The 23,351-nt window shown below is 36.0% G+C and overlaps 1 protein-coding gene across 1 annotated transcript in view; it reads left to right on the top strand.

Annotated features, from left to right (window-relative positions):
- Positions 1-23,351, top strand: part of NUBPL (nucleotide binding protein like) — a 206,600-nt gene that overhangs the window by 170,506 nt on the left and 12,743 nt on the right. Inside the window, exon 8 of the mRNA XM_029951167.1 lies at positions 9,458-9,543. Coding sequence (XP_029807027.1) covers positions 9,458-9,543 — 86 coding nt within the window. The remainder of the gene's footprint in view (positions 1-9,457; positions 9,544-23,351) is intronic.

Here is a 23,351-nt window from a genome sequence, read left to right as displayed (position 1 = left end):
AGTTTTGGACTCCTTCCATGTATACTGTGTTTCCACAAATGGATATTTGTCAAGAATTTCATGATGTAGAAGAGAATTATTGTTTTATTTATCAAATTATAAAAATTTGTTTTTAAAATAAATTGTTTTGTGATCATACAAATTATAGCCAGGTGTTAGAGACTAGAAACTGTATTCCAGGGTTTTATTATTTAGGGCATTCCTAGTACTCAGTCCGAAGTGGCAGTCCTTGTTACACTGGGAATCAAATTATAAAATTAAATATACTATCATTGATTATGAACAAGTGTTTCCAATCTAAATTTCAAAAAAAAGTAAGTTTTTTAGGCTCTTGTGTTTATGTTAACGTGTATTATAAGTTGAAGTTACAGCTTACCACTTAACAGTTCAAAGAAATAGCCTGAGGATTAACAAGTTCTGAATTATGACATGGAAAGACTCAGGATTAAAAAACTTCATCAAATGATTCATCTATAATCAGCTTTCAGAATCACTTGGTCTCAACCAGCCTATCTAATGCTTGAATTCCTTGATCATTTATTTAGCTTGTGTTTGAAAGAGAAGCTTCTGAGGTAGTTCATTCAGTTTCATTGTTTAAGAATTTCTGGGCACTTCTGGGTGGCCTGGGTGTTTCACTCAGTTAAGTAACTGACTCTTGGTTTTGGCTCAGGTCATGATCTCTTGGTTTGCGAGTTCAAGCCCATCTTCGGGCTGTGTGCTGGCAATGTGGAGCCTGCTTGGGCTTCTCTCTCTCTCTCTCTCTCTCTCTCTCTCTCTCTCTCTCTCTCTCTCTGCAGCTCACCCTGCTTATGCTGTCTCTTTTTCAAAAGGAAGAAAAAAAATGCATTTCTGGGCACTTCCTTCATGCTAAAATTCCTTAATTTCTTTAAAGGTCGATAAATAGTATAGTCACCAATGGGTAGTCAGATTCATGTTGAAACTTACTTTTAATTTCATTAAGCATTTATATGTAAGAAAAATTACAAGTCCCACAGTCTATCATTTTAAAAGGTTTGCAATTGATTATAGATTTTAGAAATTTGATCAGAATCTTAGGTTTAGCTCTGAAGAATATCTTCACATTTAAGTATGGTAGTATTTGGCAGTGGAACAAAACTTTTCCACATAAAGTCTCAGTCTCTTGCCTGAATATACCTGGCTAAATAAAGTTAGGGTAATTGGGGAGTAATAATTCTCCTCTCTAGAGTTTATATGAGAGAAAATATGTATAAAAAGGGATGTGTTTCATTATTTTAAAAAAGCTTTTGGTGGTAGCTGACTGTGAGCATGGGCAGGTCGAGCTATACATGTATCTAACAGAATTTGAAATACAAAATATTCAATCTAAGAGTACAACATGAACAGACTCGCACAGAAGAGGACAAGAGCTTTCTTTCTGAGTTGTAGAGATGTATATATACACGTAGGCTCCCCAAAGTGTTTACTGATAAGCATTAAAGATGGAGTCAAGACCAGAAAGAAGCAATGATTTTATCCTAACTTTACTGGAAAAATCAGAACTGAGGGGAGGAAGAGAGTAAGAGAGCAAGCAAGTGTGAGTGAAGAGTGTGAGCTTGTTTATTTCCAGCTGAAGTTCTTTGAAATCTCTGAAAATCTCACTTTCTGGAGTGGTTCCTTAGTGACCAACCATCCGGATAGCCCTGGTGAATTCTTTATTAACATCATTAAGGTGAGATGATTGCAAGCCCATTCCCTGTTACTCCATTATTGAGGGGCTAGTCTTTGTCCTTAAAAGCAGACATACATGTAGATTCCTTTGATGAACTTGAATTCATATTAAAGTTCCAAAGTGCATATTCTCTTTCTCACCAGTGATTTTGAACTACTGTGGTTTCCACTAATTATTGTGTTTTTATAATTCTTTTTGGCATCCATTAACATAAGATTTTCTGTATCAAAATTCATTTCTTTCATTTTTAATGTTATTTTTGAGAGAGAGAGACAGAGCGAGAGAGGGGGAGGTGTAGAGAGATAGAGGGAGACACAGAATCTGAAGCAGGCTCTAGGCTATGAGCTGTCAGCACAGAGCCCAGTATGGGGCTTGAACCCATGAACCACAAGGTCATGACTGAGCTGTAGTCGGATGGTTAACTGACAGCCACCCAGGCATCTCTCAAAATTCATTTCTAAAGTGAGAAAAATTATGATTGATTTTTAAATTAATAAAACATATCCTTTTGTGACTGTAGTCAATTCTTTATTGGAATGGAGCAGACAGCCCAAAACAGTGACTAATGAAAGAATTATTTATATTTCCTTTCAAACACAGTCTGAGGGTATATCATTAGATATTCCTTGATCTTATTAGCAAGTTATTATTATTATTTTAGAGAGCATGTGTGAGTAGAGGAGGGGACAGAGGGGGAGAAATAGAGAATCCAAGTAGGCTCCATGTTCAGCACAGAGCTCAACAAAGAGCTTGATCCCATGACCCTGGGATCGTGATCTGAGCAGAAATCAAGAGTTGGAGGCTCAAACTGAGCCACCGAGGCGTCCTCCAAATGTTTATAAATTAGGAAACTGGGGAGTTGCAGAGAAGAAAGATTGGGGGGGTTAAAAATGCCAAAGTGAATCTCTTTTATAGTTACATAAACAATGAAATATTTGGTATTACTTATTTTAAACTAGCAGAACTTGCATGATTTTTTTCTTTTACTACAAGTATCTTTAAATAAATCTAGGAGAATTAGAGCAGTAAATATTAGATTACTGTTAACATTAAGAATAGCAGTTAGGGGGTGCCTAGATGGCTCAGTTGGTTAAGCATCTGAGTCTTGATTTAGGCTCAGGTCATGATATTGTGGTTTGTGAGTTGGAGCCTCACGTGAGACTCCATGCTGGCAGTGTGGAGCCTTCTTGGGATTCTCTCTCTCTCTCTCTCTCTCTCTCTCTCTCTGCCCCTTTCTCTCTCTCTCTCTCTCTCTCTCTCTCTCTCTCAAAATAAATAAACTTAATTTAAAAAACTAAGAAAAAAAGAATAGTAGTTAATTTGTTCTTTTAAGTCTTAGTTGACTTTATATTGATGTACGCAACAGAGTTGTAAAGTATAGAATTACTCATCTAAGTATAATTATGAGCAATTCTTGTTGTACATATTAGATTCCAACACTTCTCAATAAAGCATGAGAAATAGATACAGCTTATGCCCTAAACCTTATAATGGCATAATTGGCTACTTCCACACTGGTGTAATTATGATAAGCCTAACATCTAGAATAATCCATTTAAAATGTTTAACTACTCTGAACTCTGACCCAAATTCAGATAGGCAGATCTAGATTTTTCTCTTAATAGTCACGAGAATTAGCAATTAAAACAATACTCTAAGTAATTACTGTTTAAGATGTTTACATATTTACCAGAATCTGTCAAACAATCTTTTATAGTAAATCTCAGCTGTTAAAAAGCCTTTTAGAAAGATTTCAACTTGGAAAATTACATTTAAAAATATTATTAAATTGTTTGGACTTATATATCTACTCTAGAAAATGGATAGAAAATTCTCCATAGAATTCTTGAGAAAGGGCTTTATGATACTATATTTTACCCCTAGGCAATAATTCCATTTATTGCAAACTGAACATTCTCTTTGTTGCTACTGACCTTCCTTGTGGTCAGTAGAGGGAACAAAAATTTCAGAACAAACTCTCCATCAGAAAAGTGAAGTGACAATTGCATCAAAAACCATAAAATATCTAGGAATAGATCTAACCAAAGAGGTTAAAAATCTATACACTGAAAACTATACAAAGCTTATGAAAGAAATTGAAGAAAACATAAAAAAAATGGGATAATGTCCCAAGCTCCTGATAGGAAGAACAAATATTGTTAAAATGTCAGTCCTACCCAAAGCAATCTATATATTAAATGCAATACCAATCAAAATAACACTAGCATTCTTCACAGAGCTAGAACAAACCATCCTAAAATTTGTATGGAACCAGAAAAGACCCTGATTAGCCAAAGCAATCTTGAAAAAGAAAACCAAAGCAGGAGTCATCACAATCCCAGACTTCAAGCTATTTTACAAAGCTATAATCATCAAGACAGTATGATACTGGCACAAGAACAGACACTCAGATCAATGGAACAGAATAGAGAACTCAGAAATGGACCCACAAAAACATATGGCCAACTCATCTTTGACAAAGCAGGAAAGAATATTCAGTGGAATAAAGAGTCTCTTCAGCAAGTGGTGCTCTGAAAACTGGACAGTGGCAGGCAGAAAAATGAACCTGGACCACTTTCTTACACCATAAACAAAAATAAACCCAAAATGGATGAAAGACTTAAATGTAAGACAGGAAGCCATCAAAATCCTCAAGGAGAAAGCAGGCAAGAACCTCTTTGACCTTGGCTGCAGCAACTTCTTACTCCATACATCTTCGGAGGCAAGGGAAACCAAAGCAAAAATGAACTATTGGGACCTCATCAAAATAAAAAGCTTCTGCACAGTGAAGGAAACAATCTGCAAAACTAAAAGGCAACTGACAGAATGGGAGAAGATATTTGCAAACAGCATATCAGATAAAGAGTTAGTATCCAAAATCTATAAAGAACTTATCAAACTCAACACTCAGAAAACAAATAATCCAGTGAAGAAAAAGATATGAATAGACACTTCTCCAAAGAAGACATCCAAATGGCCAACCAACACATGAAAAAATACTCAACATCACTCATCATCAGGGAAATACAAATCAAAACCACAATGAGATGCCACCTCACACCTGTCAGAATGGCTAACATTAACAACTCAGGCAACAACAGATGTTGGCGAGGATGTGGAGAAAGAGGATCTCTTTTGCACTGCTGGTGGGAATGCAAACTGGTGCAACCACTCTGGAAAACAGTATGGAGTTTCCTCAAAAAGTTAAAAATAGAACTACCCTATAACCCAGCAATGGCACTAGTAGAAAGTTATCTAAGGGATACAGGTATGCTGTTTCCAAGGGGCACATGCACCCCCAAGTTTATAGCAGCACTATTAACAATAGCCAAAGTATGGAAAGAGCCCAAATGTCCATCGATGATTGAATGGATAAAGAAGATGTGGTATGTGTATATATATATATATATATATATACATATATATATATATGTATATATATATACACACACACACACACACACACACAATGGAGTTTTACTTGGCAATCAAAAAAAAAGAAATCTTGCTATTTGTAACTACGTGGATGGAACTAGAGGGTATTAGGCTAAGCAAAATTAGTTGGTCAGAGAAAGACAAATATCATGTGACTTCACTCATATGAGGACTTTTAAGACACAGAACAGATGAACATAAGGGAAGGGAAGCAAAAATAATATAAAAACAGGGAGGGGGACAAAGTATAAGAGACTCATAAATATGAAGAACAAACAGAGGGTTACTGGAGGGGTGGTGGGAGGGGAGATGGGCTAAATGGGTTAGGGGCATTAAGGAATCTACTCCTGAAATGATTGTTAGTTAGCACTATATGCTAACTAACTTGGATATAAATTTAAAAAAAATTTTTTAAAAGAAAAGTGAAGTGACATCATGAGTGAAGGTTTTAAAGGGAAAAAATTTGGGCTAGTGCATATTGGTTCATGTTCCAAGAGCCCTGAGAAAAATGAAAAATTATTAGATAGGCAGCCAAGAGTCATAAAGATAAAATGTAATATCAGATATGAAGACCATATTTTGAGAAAAGAGATATAATAAGAAGGAAAAAAATTCCTTTAAAATTTAAAAATCTAGGTTGTGATACACAAATTGATTAAGAATGATTAGATTTAAGTTTACTGTATTAAAAGGGTAAAGCAAAAGAAGTAGTGATCTTTATGTGTATATGTAAGTAAGTAAGCAATCTCTACACCCAACATAAGGCTGTAACTCACTACTCTGAAATCAAGAGTCACATGCTCCTCTGACTGAGCCAGCCACGCACCCCAAAAAGTAGTGATTTATGTATATGAGGCAGTTATGTTTTTGTATTCTTTAAAGAAGGCTAGAAAATTTTCTCTCAGTAGTGCCCTAAAGACGGATTCCATTGTGATTAAGGACTTTATTATTTAGGAACACATACTTCAGCCAAAAAACTCTTACACCAAAACATCTTTTATGAATGTGGCTGGTAGTTCCAATGGTTTATGTGTTGTAAGCACTTGATGGGACATGTTATTTTCCTTGTCAAAAAGTTATTAATTGATGTATGAATGGTGCTATTTAGATTACAAAGGAACTCATATGGTATGGATAATTATTTGTGATATTGTGTTAGGGTTAAGTACAGAGAAAACCAAGGCACTTTAATCCTTCTCTCTAGGATCTTATAGCTGTCAAAATAATGTCATGAAACATTTTTTTATAATAGTTTTACATTTTTTTAATGGAACATCTCTTTAAGTTTAATAGGAACAATGGAAATAGGTATATTTTACAGAAGAATTCATTGAGATGTATTGAGATTTAGTGAGCTATTCAAGGATAGTTACAAAATCATAGTAAACACCACCAGAATCCAGAGCTCTAGACTCCTAGTTCAAGGAGCTACCAACTAAGAGTTCATGCAGCAGTAATGTAGGATAGATGATTTGAAAATAGAGGAAAATTGTTGAAATGACCTATTTTTTGTTAAGTGCCTATTTTGTGCAAGATATTGTGTCAGTTTTGTTTGGTTAGAAACTGAGAAAAGTCATATCTATACATAAAATTATATTGTATAGTGGTAATACAAATAGTAGACAAAGGCTATCTAAAATAATAAAATGATTATATTATATGGAAGCTAAAAGTACTCTTGGCAGTAGAAAACCCCTTATATACTGGTCTATAATTAAGAGAGAATTTGGAGAAAATAACCAACAAGTTTTTATTTACATGTGAAGAGAATGGCTCTGAGATCGAGGGGCCATTATTCTTCGAGGAGGGTAGCATTTCACATTTACTTAAATAGGTTTACTGAGCAGTGAGATGGAAACTTGAGTTAAGAGAGAATGCTAAAGCATATAATCAGAGGTAGCTGAGACCTTGGAGACTGTCTAGTCCCTGCGTTAATCTCACAGCTAAGGAAACTGAGACCTAGAGTGATGCTGAGTTACTTGCCAAAGGCAGTCACACAACTAGATGGGGGCAGAAGTGGAATCAGATTCCTTCTAACTGCCTGGATATGAAAAAACAATGCAGTAGATTGATAATGGTACCAAGAAGGTGGCAAATTGTGGACATATATTGGATCTGTGGAGTTAGAATGTAATATCTACAGAGATGTGATTTCTATCAATCTCTTAAAGACAAGAAAGAGAATGATTGACTAGTTTTCGGTTCCTTGAGCAGAGCAAATAAAAATAAAAGGATGTAGTAATCCATGGAGGAGTTTGAAAAATAGGATGAGCTGCTTGATGGCACATATAAAAATGGCCTTCCCAGCAATGTCTAAGACATTTTATTAATAACAGAAATAAAGATAATAATGGTGATAATAAGAACAACAACAACAGCAGGTTCCTTTTATTGAATGTTTACCCTCTGTCCAGGCGGGTATCGTGCCTGGTAAGGTAAGGTAAGGTAACTACCTGGTAAGGTAACTAATCTTAAGTACATTAGTTTATTTAATTATTTCATCCTGTAACCTAGTATTACTGTGCCATTTTATAGATGAGGAAACTCCAGTTACAGCCAGTTACACAGGAAGTTGGCTATTGAATAAAAATTTGAATTCTAATTTTGTTTGAATTCTAAAGCTAGTGTTTTTCAAACTTGAGTAATGAATAAGCCCTCCTTCTAAAGGAAAAATAATCTGCCCCATATCCTGTATTGACCTATTTTTATTATAGGACTACTTAACAAAGTATAAATATAGTATAAATATAAAATCCTTAAGCATATAGTGCTTATTATAATTTTTTAAAAACAAAAAATTACAAGTTAAATATAAGCAAAACTTTAAAAATCAATAAAATTCAAATTAATGACATTAATGTGAAAGAGGAAGTGTTGTTTTTTCTGAAATGAAAATATTGATTACAAGATGAATTTGCAGCAAACTCCTCTATCACCGTTCTATTGACTTTGGTGTGCCTGTATTGCCATGTGCTTTGTGTTAACTTGGTTCCCTGCCACTTTTCTTTATTTTGACCTCTTCACAATGTCTCTTCAGACAATTCTTTATTGTATCATTTGTTCTTCATTTGGTATAGTCCGTTATTTATTATTGATTCTACCTCTGTTTTCATTAGTTGTGATGTGTACCAATCCCTTGGTGCCAATTTGATGGTTTAGGTTCTGAAAGGTCAGGTCAGTATGTATTTAGGTATAACATGATGGTCATCCAGGTAATGTAGAATATGTTCATGTTATTTATTTTTCAGGCTATCATCTAGAAGAACCCACAAAATTTAAGAAATCACAACTGCAAATCATAACCAGGCCTCTGGTGTTTCCACTTAAAGAAAAAATTACACTGCATTTTCTCTAAAAACACTACCATTGAATCATCTAGTTTCTTCAGGGTAATAGTAGAGACCCAGGAAAGCTTCTATCTGCACCCACTTTTGGTGCTACCTTCGTTTAGGCCACCACGATTCTGCATCTCAGTTTCTACCATAGCCCCTAATTTTACCCCCAGTAGTCTGTTCCTCACAGTGTATTCCATTCTAGTGAGTTTTCTATAATACAAACTTTAAGGACTCAGCTTAGGAATCAACTCATTCTGAAATCTTTCCCCTACTGATTCTCCTTATCTCCTGCTTTTTCATTATCCTGATCCCTAGATTGAATTAGTTTTCTTTCCTCTATTTCTTCTTTACAACTCCATAATATCAAAAAAGCACATCTCTATCATGGTGCTTAATACATTGTATTATAATCCTTAATTTTTTGGTTTTTTTCAAGTAGACTGTTGGCTTCTTAAAAGTAGGTCCTGCCTTGTGCATCTTCTAACTAGCACATTATCTAAATGGGAAGAAAGTTCTGATGATATAGCTGTGATCTTGAATCACTGGTCAATCAAGGGGTTCTTTTGTTTGTTTTATTTTGTTTGTTGTTTTTTTATTTTAGACAGAGAGCACGAGCAGGTGAGAGGGGAAAAGAGAGAGAGGGAGGGAGGGAGGGAGAAGGAGAGAGAATCTTAAGCAGGCTCCACATGTAGCACAGAGCCCAGCGTGGGACTCGATCCCATGATCCAGGGATCATGACCTGAGACAAAATCAAGAGTCGAATGCTCAGTCAACTGAGCCACCCTGACACCCCCAGTCAGTTGTTATTTAAAAAGTGAGTAGTCAAAAATAGGCAAGAGCGAGGAAGGTATTTCCTCATCTTTCCCATCTGAGTATGTAAAACTTATACAAATTGCCTAGTTAATGTAAGGAACATAAGTTTAGAAACGATCTTTCCATAAAGCATTAAATGCTGGCATCATCTTGCTTTCTCTATGTTTTGTTTTTCCATGGCTAGGTGCTGTGATTGTCTCCACGCCCCAGGACATTGCACTGATGGATGCACACAAGGGTGCTGAGATGTTTCGAAAAGTCCATGTGCCTGTAAGCATGTATAACCTCACTGTTACGAGACACTCTAACTGAAGAAGCAAGTCATTGAGAAATGCAGCCGAAATTTTAATTTATTTATCTACATAAATCTGTATGAAAACCCTACTGCATCTTTATGGTTACTTTAACAACACATATATAGTTGCAAATGTATATGCACATTATATTAATCAAGAAAGATTCTAATTGCATGAAAATATTTTTGAAAAAGAATTCTAAAACATCCTTCAGGTATGAGTTTTGTGATTAAATACCACCTTTCCAAATACTCAAAGCTAATATTGACAAAAAAGAAACAAAACCCCCCACCTGAGTGTTTAGGTAGATACACTTGAATAGAGCTCTGGTGGGAAGACAGGGGAAAAACGTGAATTTTTTCCTTCTGTTTCCAGTTGAACTCATGCATAGCTCACTGTCTACTAAAATGTATTTACAGATTTTCTACATGATATGACAAAATAAAACAAATTAATATATTAAAGGACTCTTAAAATCAGAGTTATAAGTGAATCTGTAAACAAACTGCATGCCATTAAAGGACTTAAGTACATGCAAGAAGTATGCCCTGAATTTTCCAGCAGCCACACAGGGTTTTTATAAAATTGTCCATTTCCATGAGGTTAGAAAGAGCTTGATGTTCAAGAGAAGAGAGCCGATTCCAAAGAGGCGCAAGTGTCTCCTAGGTTCTCAGAAAAAAGAAACCCTTTATATAATGAACACACTCTCATTACCTTTTTAAAAAAAACCATAAATAGGGGCATCAGGAAGGCTCACTCGGTTAAGCGCCCAACTCTTGATTTCAGCTCAGGTCATGATCTCACAGCTTATGAGTTCGAGCCCTGAGTTAGACTCTGCGCTTACAGCATGAAACCTGCTTGGGATTCTCTCTCCCCTCTCCTCTCTGCCCTTCCCCTGCTTGTGTTCTCTTTCTCTCAAAATAAATAAATTTAAGCAAGCAAACAAACAAAAAACATAAATAGAAGGTTCTTACTCCTAGTGTGCCTCAGCAAAAGCAAGTGGACTTGTGCCAGAATACAGTTTAGAACAAGCATTTTTTGTACAAAGCCAACATGATGCCTACATCTGTAGGGCTGTCAGATGGCCTCGATTAATTCAGGGGTAGATTTTAGATCTTACAGTGCAGTGTTTTTTAGACTTCTGTCCATGGATTAGCTTCAGGAGTCTCATGATTTTCTCCTTCCTCCTTTCCTCATCCCCAAATTGTATGTTCACTTTGAGTTTGTTTTGGTATGGAGAGAATTCATAACTTTCATTGAATACCTCAGTGAAACTGTGATGTGGTATAAGATCCAGTGATGTACTAGCATTAGTGGACTCTCTTTCACTAATGATTTTTTTCTCAGAGGAGATTCTGTGATGATCCTCTTTGACAAGTATCTCTTCCCCCTGGCCAGTTAGTATAAAGCTGTATGCATGAACAAGCCATGGAGCCCTGGACTAGATTCACATTGTTTTATGAAAATTGAGGAACCTGATAAGGATTATGCCTGTATACTTATTTCCCAACTGATCTGAGGGTATTCCCACAGAAGGCATAAAATTGTGTTAAGAAAGTGTTTTAAGGCCAACTTTTATATGTGGGTAAATGAGTGTTATAAACCCCATGATGTCTTATGTTGTGAATTTTAGCTTGGAAAAATTTTAAAGCAATGGTAACCAAGTGCACACCTCATAAAAATGTCTCAATAAAAGCATACAGTTTGAGCAGTGTGACTTCCTATTATGCCCTCCAAGATAAAGTAGGTATAGGTAATATCCACCCAAATAACTAAATAAGAATACTAACAAAATATATTTATTTATTTTTGAGAGAAAGACAGAGTGAGAGCAGTGCAGGGGCAGAGAGAGAGGGAGAGAGAATTCCAAGCAGGCTCCACACTGTCAGCACAGAGCCCAACACGGGGCTAGAACCCACAAAACTGTGAGATCATGACCTGAGCCGAAGTCAGAGGCTTAACCGACTGAGCCACCCAGGCACCCCACTAAATAAGAGTACTTATATGGGATTTAAAAAATATAAATCAGCAAAAAGATAGAAAAAGGGCTATCTAAAAAAACTGAAAACAAGTTATCCATAATCTTTATTTCCAGCAGAAATTAGGTACAGCACCAGTGGTCTTTCACTACCACTTCAATTAGGATAATATAATAGTCATCCTATCAGCATGTAAGGGAATGCTTACCTTTTCCTTCTGTAAGATAAGGGTAGAGGCCTATGTCCACTTTACTCAAAAGCATCCTGGCAGTTTTTAAGGGACAAGTCTTTAAAAAGCCAAAAGCAGGACTCCCCCCCCCCCCCCCACTGTAAGTTATCATTTCGTACAGCTATTTCAACTATGCTGTCACTTGATGGGACTTTGGCTACGGGGCAGGTTTTACATGCACTTTGCTAGTGGGGGGGGTCTAATGACCACATTGATGGGGTCTCATCACATATTCAGCATATGTATCTTTTAGTCTTTTATGTTATTTTCACTTGCCTGCAGCACTTGATATATATTGCCCTATAAGTAAAGGGGCAAACAATCTCAATTTTTCCAACATATTTTTCTCTAGACTCTAGAACAAAGGGTGGAATAGAGTCTGATGGAACATAACAGTGGGGAAGAGGGATGGTCACTGAGACCAGGTTAGGCTATTACTTGATGGGTGCCACTGAGGAATAGAAGCAAAGAAATACAGTGAGAAAATATGTCAAGTGCAGGGTCTTAGGCTGCATAAAACTAATAGAACTAGTGGAGGATTAGTTAGGGAGTAAAGGAGCTATTTGTGATCAGAAAGTTAATGTTGGAGTTTAAGTTTGGAGAGTTGGAACAGTCCTGGGTCAAGAAAAGGTCCCGATTGTGGTTGGTCATGGCTGTGTGGGGCTGAAGTGGAATAAAAGTAAAAGTCATTGGAAATGCATAATTCCCCAAGTTGGCTTTTTTGACATCATCCTGTATCTTTATAATAGTCCTCTTTTTTTCACCCCTGTGTTTCAATTATTTGCCCTCTAAACAAGAAAATAAATTTTTTTAGTGTTTGTTTATTTATCTATTTATTTATTTAGACAGAGAGAGAGAGAGAGAGAGAGAGAGAGCAGGGTAGCAGCACAGAGAGAGGGAGAGAGAGAGAATCCCAAGCAGACTCTTCATTGTCAGTGCGGAGCCTGATGTGGGGCTTGAACTCATTAACTGTGAGGTCATGACCTAGCTGAAATCAAGAGTCAAATGCTTAACTGACTGAGCCACCCAGGTGTCCCTAAACAAGAAAAAATTTTAAAAGAGGTAGAATATCTTAATCATCTCAGAACAAGATAGGTGCTCAGTAATCTTTGCAAGTGAATGAGTGAGAACTTTCCAGCAGTGAGCTCTGTAAACACTTGGATAACCATGGTGCAGCTATATTGTAAAGGGAATCCTGGTTCTGAGTGGGATGTAGATTTGATGACCTCTGAGATAGTGCTGGCATTAAAGAGCCTTGGAGTGTAAGTAATCGCAAAGCATCTGAAATTAGAAAGTGTTCCATAAATGCAAAGGAGAAATGTTATGCTTTGTTTATACTACTTTATTTCATTTTTGTTTGATTTTTAGTCTTGCTTTCTGATTTTTCCCCTTTTGAAGTGCATTAGTTACCATGGAAACAATGATGTCATTGGAATTCATTGATATGGACAGAGTTTAGTAATGTCTACAAGAACATTTCGAAGTTAATTTAAATGCTTTCTTAAAACTCAAGGCTCAAATAAGGGAAGGAGAAGAAGAAATGAGCTATTAAATTCTCTTTTCTCTGCCTGAAATCATAAGAGGTCTGCCAAGTCCTTGATTATCTCAGTGTTTGTAGATAGACTGTTGCTTTTTTTTAAACAATAAATTTGGAGCACCTGGGTGGCTCAGCCAGTTAAGCGTCTGGCTTCGGCTCAAGTCATGATCTCACGGTTTGTGGGTTCAAGCCCCGCATTGGGCTCTGTGCTGACAGCTAGCTCAGAGCCTGGAGCCTGCTTCAGATTCTGTGTCTCCCTCTCTCTCTACACCTCCCCTGCTTGTGTTGTCTCTCTCTGTCTCTCAAAAATAAAAAACATTAAAAATTTTTCAAAAAAATAAAAAATAAATAAAATTTTTTCAGGGGCATCTGGGTGGCTGAGTTGGTTAAGCATCTGTCTGACTCTTGGTTTTTGCTCAGGTTGTGATCTCATGCGTTCAGCTCCGCACTAACAGTGTAGAGTCTGCTTGGGATTCTCTCCCTCTCTCCCTTTCTCTCTCTCTGCCCTTCCCCTTGAGCATGTCTCTGTCTCTGTCTCTCTCTGTCTCTCACTCACTCTGTCTCTCACACACACACATACATAGCACACACACAAAACAAATAAACAAATTTTTTATTTTGTACATTTTGGGGTACCTGGGTGGCACAGTCTGTTAAGCCTCTGACTTCAGCCCAGGTCATGATCTCACATTCCTGGGTTTGAGCCCTGTGTCAGGCTCTTGTGCTGACAGCTCAGAGCCTGGAGCCTGTTTCCAATTCTGTGTCTCCCTCTCTCTCTGCTCCTGCCTGCTCATGCTCATTCTCTCTCTGTCTCAAAAATAAATAAAACATTTAAAAAATTTTTTATACATTTTTAATGGTGAATACTTTTTGCCTTGTAACATTCTCACAAAATTTTGTTCCTTCCTTTATAATGGGGGTCAAGGCATCTCAGTTTGGAGCCATTCCCCTACAATTTGAACTTTTAGATTTACAGGGATTTCACTATCCAGCTCTTCCTTCTTGAGCAATCTCCTTCCCAGCTCCTGAAAATTATATTAAAGTATGCTGCTTCTCTTACTCCTTCTGTATGTAATGAATCCCTTCATTAATTTTAATTCAGCAGATAGTTTATTCTACAAATATATATTTACTCATATTGAATGCCTTCCATAAGCAAAGTACTGTGATAGGTTTTCTTGGTGATTAAAAAAGAAAAAGGAATGAGCCTTTTCTGTTAATATCCTTACTGTTCTGTGAACTACCTCCATTATGATAAAGGGGCCCTGAATTCTGAGGAGCACAAGGACACTTTCTTCTCTGGGATAGTAAGTAGGACTTTCATGAAAAAGTCCTGGTTTTTTCTATGCCCCTGTTATTTTGCTTATCCTAGTCCCTTGCCTGATGTGCCATCATTAGCTTGGGAACTCATATTCATATTTCAAATTCTTGCTCAGGTATTACTTTCTCTAGAAAGCTTTTCCCAAATTCCCAGAAAAGGTTAATCTTTCTTGAGAATTACTTGACCAGATATCTAGTTTGGCTCTTATCCCACTACAGTTTACCTGTCAGTCTCCACTAAAGAATATGAGTTCCTAGAGGGCAAGAAAACATGCCTTAAATATTCTTAAATGCTCAATTACTTAGTATGGTAGGCATATGATAAATACTTATACAGAAATTTGCCCTGGATATAATGCCAGCCACAATCTGCTGTTGTCTTTAATCCCCAGCTCACAGATCACTCTGCCTTGTATTCTCTCTGCTACAGTGAAGCTGGTCTTATTCCATTTATTTTAGATTGCCTCACAGTTTCTTTCTTCATGGCCTTGAGCATGCTGTTTCTCCACATGAGGCCCATTTACCCTCATTTTTTTTTTTTTTTTGACTTGGTAGCTCCTTTTTATTGTTTGGTACTTAGATTAAATGGTCCTTTTTCTGGGAGACTGCTGCATCCCTGTTAACTAGGTGAATTCTTTCTAGTGCATGATCTAGTAATACTCTATTTCTCCTTCTGTAACTGTTTTCATAGTTGTCAGTACTTTCACATGTGTCAGTACTTTCACCAGGCTATAAGCTCTGAGTGAAGGGACTCCTTATCTCCCTGTGTGCCAAGAACATATAGTTGCTTACTAAATGTATACAGATTGAATGAATGGAATAGGATTTTCATAGGCATAGCAGGGACCTGGAGGGACAGAATTTAGTCTGAAAAGAATCAGGAAATCACAAATTGTGTTCAGGGCCATTCAGTTTGTCTATAGTTGAAGTAATATGTTTGGCTGTGGTTATGCAAGGCTCAGGTTTGGTAGAGGTTTAACCACTGAACTAAGGACTTAGACTTTTCTTCTTGAGATTTTTAGAGGAGTCCATAAAGAATGCTGGAAAGGAAATAGACTTAATTAGAATGGAGCTTTAAAAATATTTAATTTGGTGGAAATGAATAGAAAAGACAGGAGCCAGGAGAGAGCGGAGGCATTAAGGAAGCATTTGCAGTGGTCAGAGTTACTCACACTGTAGGTTGTAACCCACCAATGAGTCATGAAACTAACACTGTGAGAGATAAAACCAAAGGCTTTAAACAATATTGGGGTTAATTGCTCTTAGGAAGAGAAAGTATTATTTCATAAAGATTTGGTCTCAGTTGTCAATACATAGAAGTGTGCATTTGTATTGAATCAACACCTAAACTATTTCTCTTATGGTAAGATGGTTTTAATAATTTGAAAAAACACCATTGTAGATGATAGGAAGTAAGGGTCTGATCTAAAATAACAGGACTGAAAATGGAAAGGGGAATAAATGTGATGGACGTTTTGAAGGAAGAATTGACAGGGTTGGCAATTGATTACATAAGGTAGCATGGTTAAGGGGGAAAATGGCAGACATCAAAGGGATTTTGAGAGTTAGGCTGCCATATTCATAAATCTCCCAGGAGGTAGTTTTTTGATCAGGACGACAGTGAGGTAGAAATAAGAGGTTAGATTCTCAGTCGCAAATCCCTATCTTTCTTCTCTATGAGGGTTCTGATTTAAAACTGTTTGGCAAGGAAGAGACTGGTAGAGAGAATGATTTGATGTTGGCCTTTTTAGTACTGTTCACATCACATGATGGATGGGACCATCCCTTCTCCTCACAGAAACAGATTTATTAATCTATATTTGTAGCTCTTTCACACAGATTGATTATTTTTAGTACTGAGAGAGCTGTAGTCTTTATAGTATATAACTTCTTTTATGGTTACAAATTAAATTACTTTAGACATTTTATTATAATTTTTAGGCAATAGGGTGCTACTTACAGTGGCATTTTTGCATAGTAGTAAAGAGAGTGAGCTCAGGAGTCTGAATGCTAGAGTTCAAATCCTAGCTTTGTCAGTTTGTAGCTGTATAACCCCAGAAAGTTACTTAATTCATAATATTAGAATTATAGTACTGTTTCCATCAGAGGATTGAGATGAGAAATAAATGAGATAATGCTCGTAAAGGGCTTAGTATAGTGTTTGGCATAAGCTGAAACAACCAATAATGTCAGTATAAAATGTCACATAATTAATGGTGCTTAGTATAATTAGTTTTAGAATGTTATGAAACAGAAAAATTTATAATTCATAGAATAGATATTTATGTATTTTGCCTACATATTTTGACAAGTCCTTTATTTGCTAATAAGAATGTTAACAAGAAAATTTTAAAAACATAGATGAATAGTGTCTTTGAGATTTCCTTATTCCTTGAGCCTAAACCATTCTTTTCATATCGATTAGTTGCTAAAGTTATATAGAGTCTAAAATTCTGTGTTATTTAAATTTTTCACTATTTAATGCATCTTAATTGCTGTTACAGGCAAACCTCAAAATATATAATGATACAAGTACAATAGTTTATTTCTTGCTCGTGTGACAATATTCCTGGATGAACAGGTGAGCAAGCTGGTCTTCTTCCAGGAAGCCATTTAGGCTACTCTGGCCTTTGCCATTTTCAAATATGAGGTCTAAACCCACCTTTGGGGCCATACTCATTTGAGCCAGCCTGAGGGGGAACTAGAATAGAGGCGTGTACATGGAGATTTTATGGACCAGACATACATACATTTCTACTCACACTTCACTAAAAGTCCTATGTCACATTTCTCAATAAGCTCAAGAAAATTAGGTTAGCTATGTGCCAAGGAAGATGAGGCCATGGACTTTGGTCAGAGCTACCTGTCTCTGCTATGGATGATTTGAAAACATCCATAGCCTAATGCTGGTCACTGAATTTACATTTTTTCCCTTGTAAGTAATTCTGAAAAATCTATAACTACTTCAGCCTTGCGAATAGTTATTTATTTTAAAAAGGGAAATATGATTTTGCTTTCCTGTGGTTTACTTTTCCTGCTGATTAAAAACAAAAAATTCAAAGAAACAAAATATATTACTGTGGTGTGGAACTTTCAAATATTATTTTGAAAGGGTTAATGATTATATTTTCTTCTAAGAAAAATGAGGTGATCTGAGAACCTAAAATAGATGATTCACTGTTTTCTTTCCATTTTCCACTAGTTTCCATTTTTATTATCACAGACCCTACATAGTGTTCTCAACAATGAGGATCAGAGTTGTGGTTTATTATTTTCTGGCAGAGTGGCCATTTATGGTAGTAGGTTAATTATTTGGACCTGGGGTTTCATACCTTCACCTGTGAATGTCTTTAAAACTCATATATTCATTATACCCATCTTAGAGCTTTTTTAGCATCTGTCTAGTTTATCTGTTAGACCCCAAAAGTCCAATTGTAGTTAATACCTCGAGCTGACCTGTCATAAAAAATAATTTATAAATAGGCAGTCTTATGTGAAAATATAGGCAAGTGACACATTTATTCTCTCCTTTCTTCCTTGAATATAGTTTTTCCTCTGTGATTATCAAATAGTCTCATTTGGTTCTCTTGGTAATTTCATACCTTTGATGTATTTGAAGAATCTTTCATTATTGGCTATAAGGGCTTTACAAAGTGCCGTTTCCTTCTTCACAATTGGTTAATTTTTCCACTTTTAGAAAAGTGACTTTTCTTTTTTGGTAACCTTTATAAAACTGGGTAGCATTCTGCATCTTGGCCATTATTCCATCTCAGAGTCTATATGCTCATTTGTGTCTTTCTTTGGGATCTCTCACAAGTCCATGAATGTTTTTATTGAGAATGCTGTTCTATGTGATTTACATGAATTAAAGTAATAATAACCCTCACAGCCCTGTGAGACAGATAACATCATTTATCTCATTTTGCAGTTGAAAAAACTGTGGTACAGAAGATTAAAGAACTCACATATGGGGACCTGTTTAGTGGGCATCTGGGCTCCTATCCCAAGCACTATGCTTTCCAGAGCCCACATTTCTAACTGCTGTTTCTGGGGATTATCCAGTATTGAGTAATCTAAACTTTAGTAATATGGACATGGTAGAATAATTCCATAAGGTTAGAAATTTCAGGGAACAGGAAGAGTCTCCATTAAATTTGCTTACCATTGGGTTTCTAACTGTCTAGATGGGCAAGTGAGGACAGAAAAAGGGGTTTATTGAAAAATGGGGTGGAGTCAAGAGAGGCATAATGAGGGTGTTTGGGGGGAAAGGGAGTTCCATGACCAGGAGAAGGAAATGAAATCTAAGGTTGGATTGTAGCAGTGGGTGTGAAGATGGTTCAAATTAGGCCTTCCATTATAACTAAACTATATTGACTCAATATTGTTTCAGACTGCCGAGTTCCCTGAACACAATCCTTGAGTCCATTTACTTGTCATCTTGTTTGGTGACTTCTATATACAGAGCAGTGACCCAGCTGGTTTGAATTTTGGCTGTGTTATTTACTAATTGTGTGACCTTGAGCAAATAATTTAGCATCAGTGTTTTGTGACCCATCTCATAAGTCATAATGGCAGTTAAATGAGATTATATATGGAGTACATAGCATAGACCTTAGTACATGGTCCTATAAAGGGAGGCTCTGAAAGTTATTGTTTTAATAGTAGATTTTAGGGATCATTATTATAGAGATCATTATTTAATATAAACCTTAATTTTGAAATTCAGGATGTAGAGAAGTTGAGTTATACGTCATGGACTCACAGTTATTTAGTTGGTCCCTGAGAGGAACATGAAGGCACTTTCCCCATTCATTGTTCTTTGCATGCCAGACTCCTTCTTCTGAAAAAGGAAACAAAAACATCCATCTCATTTTTTAAAAGTATAATATTTGTACACTCATTTCAAGGAAAATATTAAAAACAGTTTCAAGGCTAATAGAGAACTTGAAAAGCACTTGAAAATGTAGTCTATTTCAGTTATTATTATTCATTTTCTATTTAACAATTTCTCCTCTTAAATCATATTTTGTAATCCTTGTGACAAAGTCCAACCAGCAAGAATTTAACCTGATTGTAACCTTGAGAAATTGTATTGGATAGTAGCCTGAAAATCTTGCTTGTTACTTACCTGAATCTGAATTTAAAATGCCAAGAAGAAATTAAAATTAAGGCTTTTTGAGCTTGCTTAATTCAATTCAGTTGGACACAAAAATGCAATATTTCAGAGCAATGTTGATATTTCAAGAGAGACAATTTTTTTTAAGTTAATAAAAGAAGTACCCTTCTGAGCCAATGATGGATTGGAGTAACGTAAAAATAACATGTATAAGGTTTGTGGTGGCTGATGTTAAGCAGGCCTGTGGCATTTACTTTTTTTCAGTAAAGCTACCTGAGGTAAAAAGAGATAGGGGTCTTACACATTTTTTCTCTTTAAAAATTTTTTTAATTTGTGTATAGTTGACACAAAGTCATGTTATATTTTGATGAGACATTAAAAAATGATTGAGCATGCTTACAGGCATTTTAATGGTATTATGTAAATTAAGCTATGGCAAAGCATCTGTTTTCTAATGTTTCTGCTCTACAAAATAGCTCTACAATAAACAAACAGCTTAACAGCACATGAAATAGTCACACAATATAAGTGTTTTTTCTGGGGGGCGGGGAGCAGGCAGTACAGGGTAGTCACATGGACATGAATTCTTTCCTTTTTAAGAAAATGTTTTATGAACAAAATTGTCATTTGGATATTTTAATGTCCTTTCTTATTATATTAGCTGTCCCTGTTCAAAACTCTTTGATTTAGAGGACTGCTTTTTAAAAAAAAACTACTGTAATATTTTCTAATCTTTTTAATACTCCAGGCTTTCTTTTAAATTTTCTTCTAACTAACCTCATGGTTTGAAAAAGTTGTCTGCCACATACTCTGCATATCTTAATGTTTTCTTTCTAATTAAACAAATAAATATATGTGTGTGTTATCACATTCAGTTGATATAATTTCAACTAAAAGCAAAGAAACTTGACAGTTTATCTTTCCTATATAGTCTTGAAGGTAACTATTTCATGTTTTTCAATTTTAAAAAATATTCATAAATCACTAGCCCTCATCAATGTTTTTGTGCATCTTTAGAACCTTAAAGCAACCTTAAATAGGAGAACTACCAAAATAAATTCTATAGTCATGCTTCAGTTGTCTACAACAGTGCTGTCCAGTAGAAATGTAATGCAAGCCACAAATGTGACTTAAAAATGGTGAGTAGCCATTTATTTTTTTTAATGTTTATTTATTTTTGAGAGCAAGAGAAAGGACAAGCAGAGGAGGGCAGAAAGAGAGAGGGAGACTGCGAAGCTGAATCAGGCTCCCAGCTGCCAGCATAGATCCCAACACGGGGCTCAAACCCATGAACCATGAGATTTTTGACTTGAACCAAAGTCAGACGCTTAACTGCCTGTCACCCAGGTGCCCTTTTAGTAGCCATATTTTAAAATGTAGAAAAAGAAAACAGGTGACCTTAATATTAATAATATACTTAACTCAGTATATTAAAAATATTATCATTTCAACCTGAAGTCAATATCAAAGTTGAGAATCCATCAACAAAGGAATTATATATATTTTTTTAATTTTTTTAATGTTTTATTTATTTTTGATACAGAGAGAGACAGAGCATAAAAGGGGGAGGAACAGAGAGAGAAGGAAACACAGAAGCAGAAGCAGGCTCCAGGCTCCAAGCTAGCTGTCAGCACAGAGCCCGACGCGGGGCTCAAACCCACAAATGTGAGATCTGACCTGAGCCGAAGTCGGAGGCTTAACTGGCTGAGACACCCAGGCGCCCCAGGAATTATATTTTAAAATACTAGGAATACTTACAATTCAATAAAAAAAAAAAACCATGATCAATAGAAAAAAATAGACAAGAGACCTGAACAAACATTTCACAGAGGAGATATATACAAATGACCAATAAACATGTAAAAATATGCTTGGGGCACCTGGATGGCTCAGTTGGTTAAGTGTCTGACTTTGGTTTGGTTCATGATCTTACAGGTTGTGCCCTGTGTCAGGCTCTGTGCTGACGGCTCAGAGCTTGGAGCCTGCTTCAGATTCTGTGTCTCCCGCTCTCTCTGTCCTTCTCTACCCCCCCCCCCACCTCTCTCTCTCTCAAAAATAAATAAACATTAAAAAAATTTTTTAAATAATTCTCAACTTCATTAATAATCATAGCAACCTCAATTAAAGCCACAGTGCAAAGGAGAGCAGAGCACAGCTTCAGGAAGAAAGGGAACTAAGTGGAATACATATGCACTCCTGCATCTTTCTAATCACCACCTCTAACCAGAGGAAAGTATAGACTGTAATGCCTAAGGCTTCACTGCCACCTCCCAAATATCATGCCACTTTCAGGGAACTTTAACCAGGAGCCATATATGAAGGAAGATTCTAGGAAATATAGTTCCCAGTATAAACAAGATTGACAATTTGAACAGTCCAGCACAAGGGCTCACTATACTTGTTAAAATAAAGAAGACTGATGCTACCAAATGTTGGTGAAGCTGTGGTACAGCTGGAATTCTCATTCATTACTGGTAGGAGTGTCAATTGGTAGAACTTTATTGGAAAACTCGGCATATTTCGCTAAACGTAAACATGCATAACCTAAATATTTAGCAAAGAGAGAGAGAGAGAGTGAGAGAGAGAGAGAGAGAGAGACATATATAAAAACATTCATAGAAGCATTATTTACAATAGTTTCCCCAAAATGGAACCCAAATTATAATACTATAAATTAGTTTTGCCTGTTTGTGAACTTTATGTAATTGGAATAGTAAGTATAATACTTTCATTTGCTTATTTTGCTTAAAATTATATTTGAGAGATTCATTCCTATTGTTGACTATAGCTAAAATTTTTTCATTTTCATTACTTTGTAGCATTCCATCATGTGGCTGGCCACAATTTATTTGTCCATTTGACTGTTGATGGTCATTTGTGTTATTTTCTATTTGGGGATAATTAGTGCTATTTGGGAATACTTTTGTGCATGTCTTTTGTTGAATGTTAAGTTCACATTTGTGTTAATATATAACTGAGGGCAAATTACTATGCCATAGTGTGAACTAAACATATGTCAGTTAGTTAGATTAACTGCCAAACAGTTTTCCCAAATGGTCATTCCAGTTTACGCACTCAGCTGAAACTGAGTTTTACTTGCTCTCTGTCCTCATGGAGATTTGGTATTGCTTGTTATTACAGTCATATAGACATTCACCTATTCTAATCAGGTCTTAAGCTTAAATATATGGTATCTCATTTTGGTTCTAACTTGCATTTCTCTGATGATTACTGACGTTGAACCCTTTTTTCTCATGTTTGTTGGTCTTTGGATATCCTTTTCTTTATTGAGTGCTGGTTAAGTCTTGCCCATTATTTTATTTCTGATTTTCTCTTACTGATTTGTGGAATTCTTTATATATTTCAGATAAAAGCCTCGTGTCATAGATGTGTATTATAAATACCATCTCCTGCCTTATACTTTGCCTTTTCATTCTGTTGTGTCTTCCAATGTAGTTATTAATTTTAATGACTAAGTTAACAAAATAATTTTTTATTTATGTGCAGTGCTTTGTGTCCTGCTAGAAAAGTCTCACACTACTCCTCAACCTTGCAGGCTTTTCAATTCCTTGAAGAAGACTTCTCCTTACTTGCGTCTTGA

The sequence above is a fragment of the Suricata suricatta genome, chromosome 9 (genome assembly GCF_006229205.1).
Source record: "Suricata suricatta isolate VVHF042 chromosome 9, meerkat_22Aug2017_6uvM2_HiC, whole genome shotgun sequence".
Classification (NCBI taxonomy): Eukaryota; Metazoa; Chordata; class Mammalia; order Carnivora; family Herpestidae; genus Suricata; species Suricata suricatta.
The sequence above is the reverse complement of the archived record's forward strand: the minus strand, read 5'-3'. Positions and strand labels throughout refer to the sequence as shown.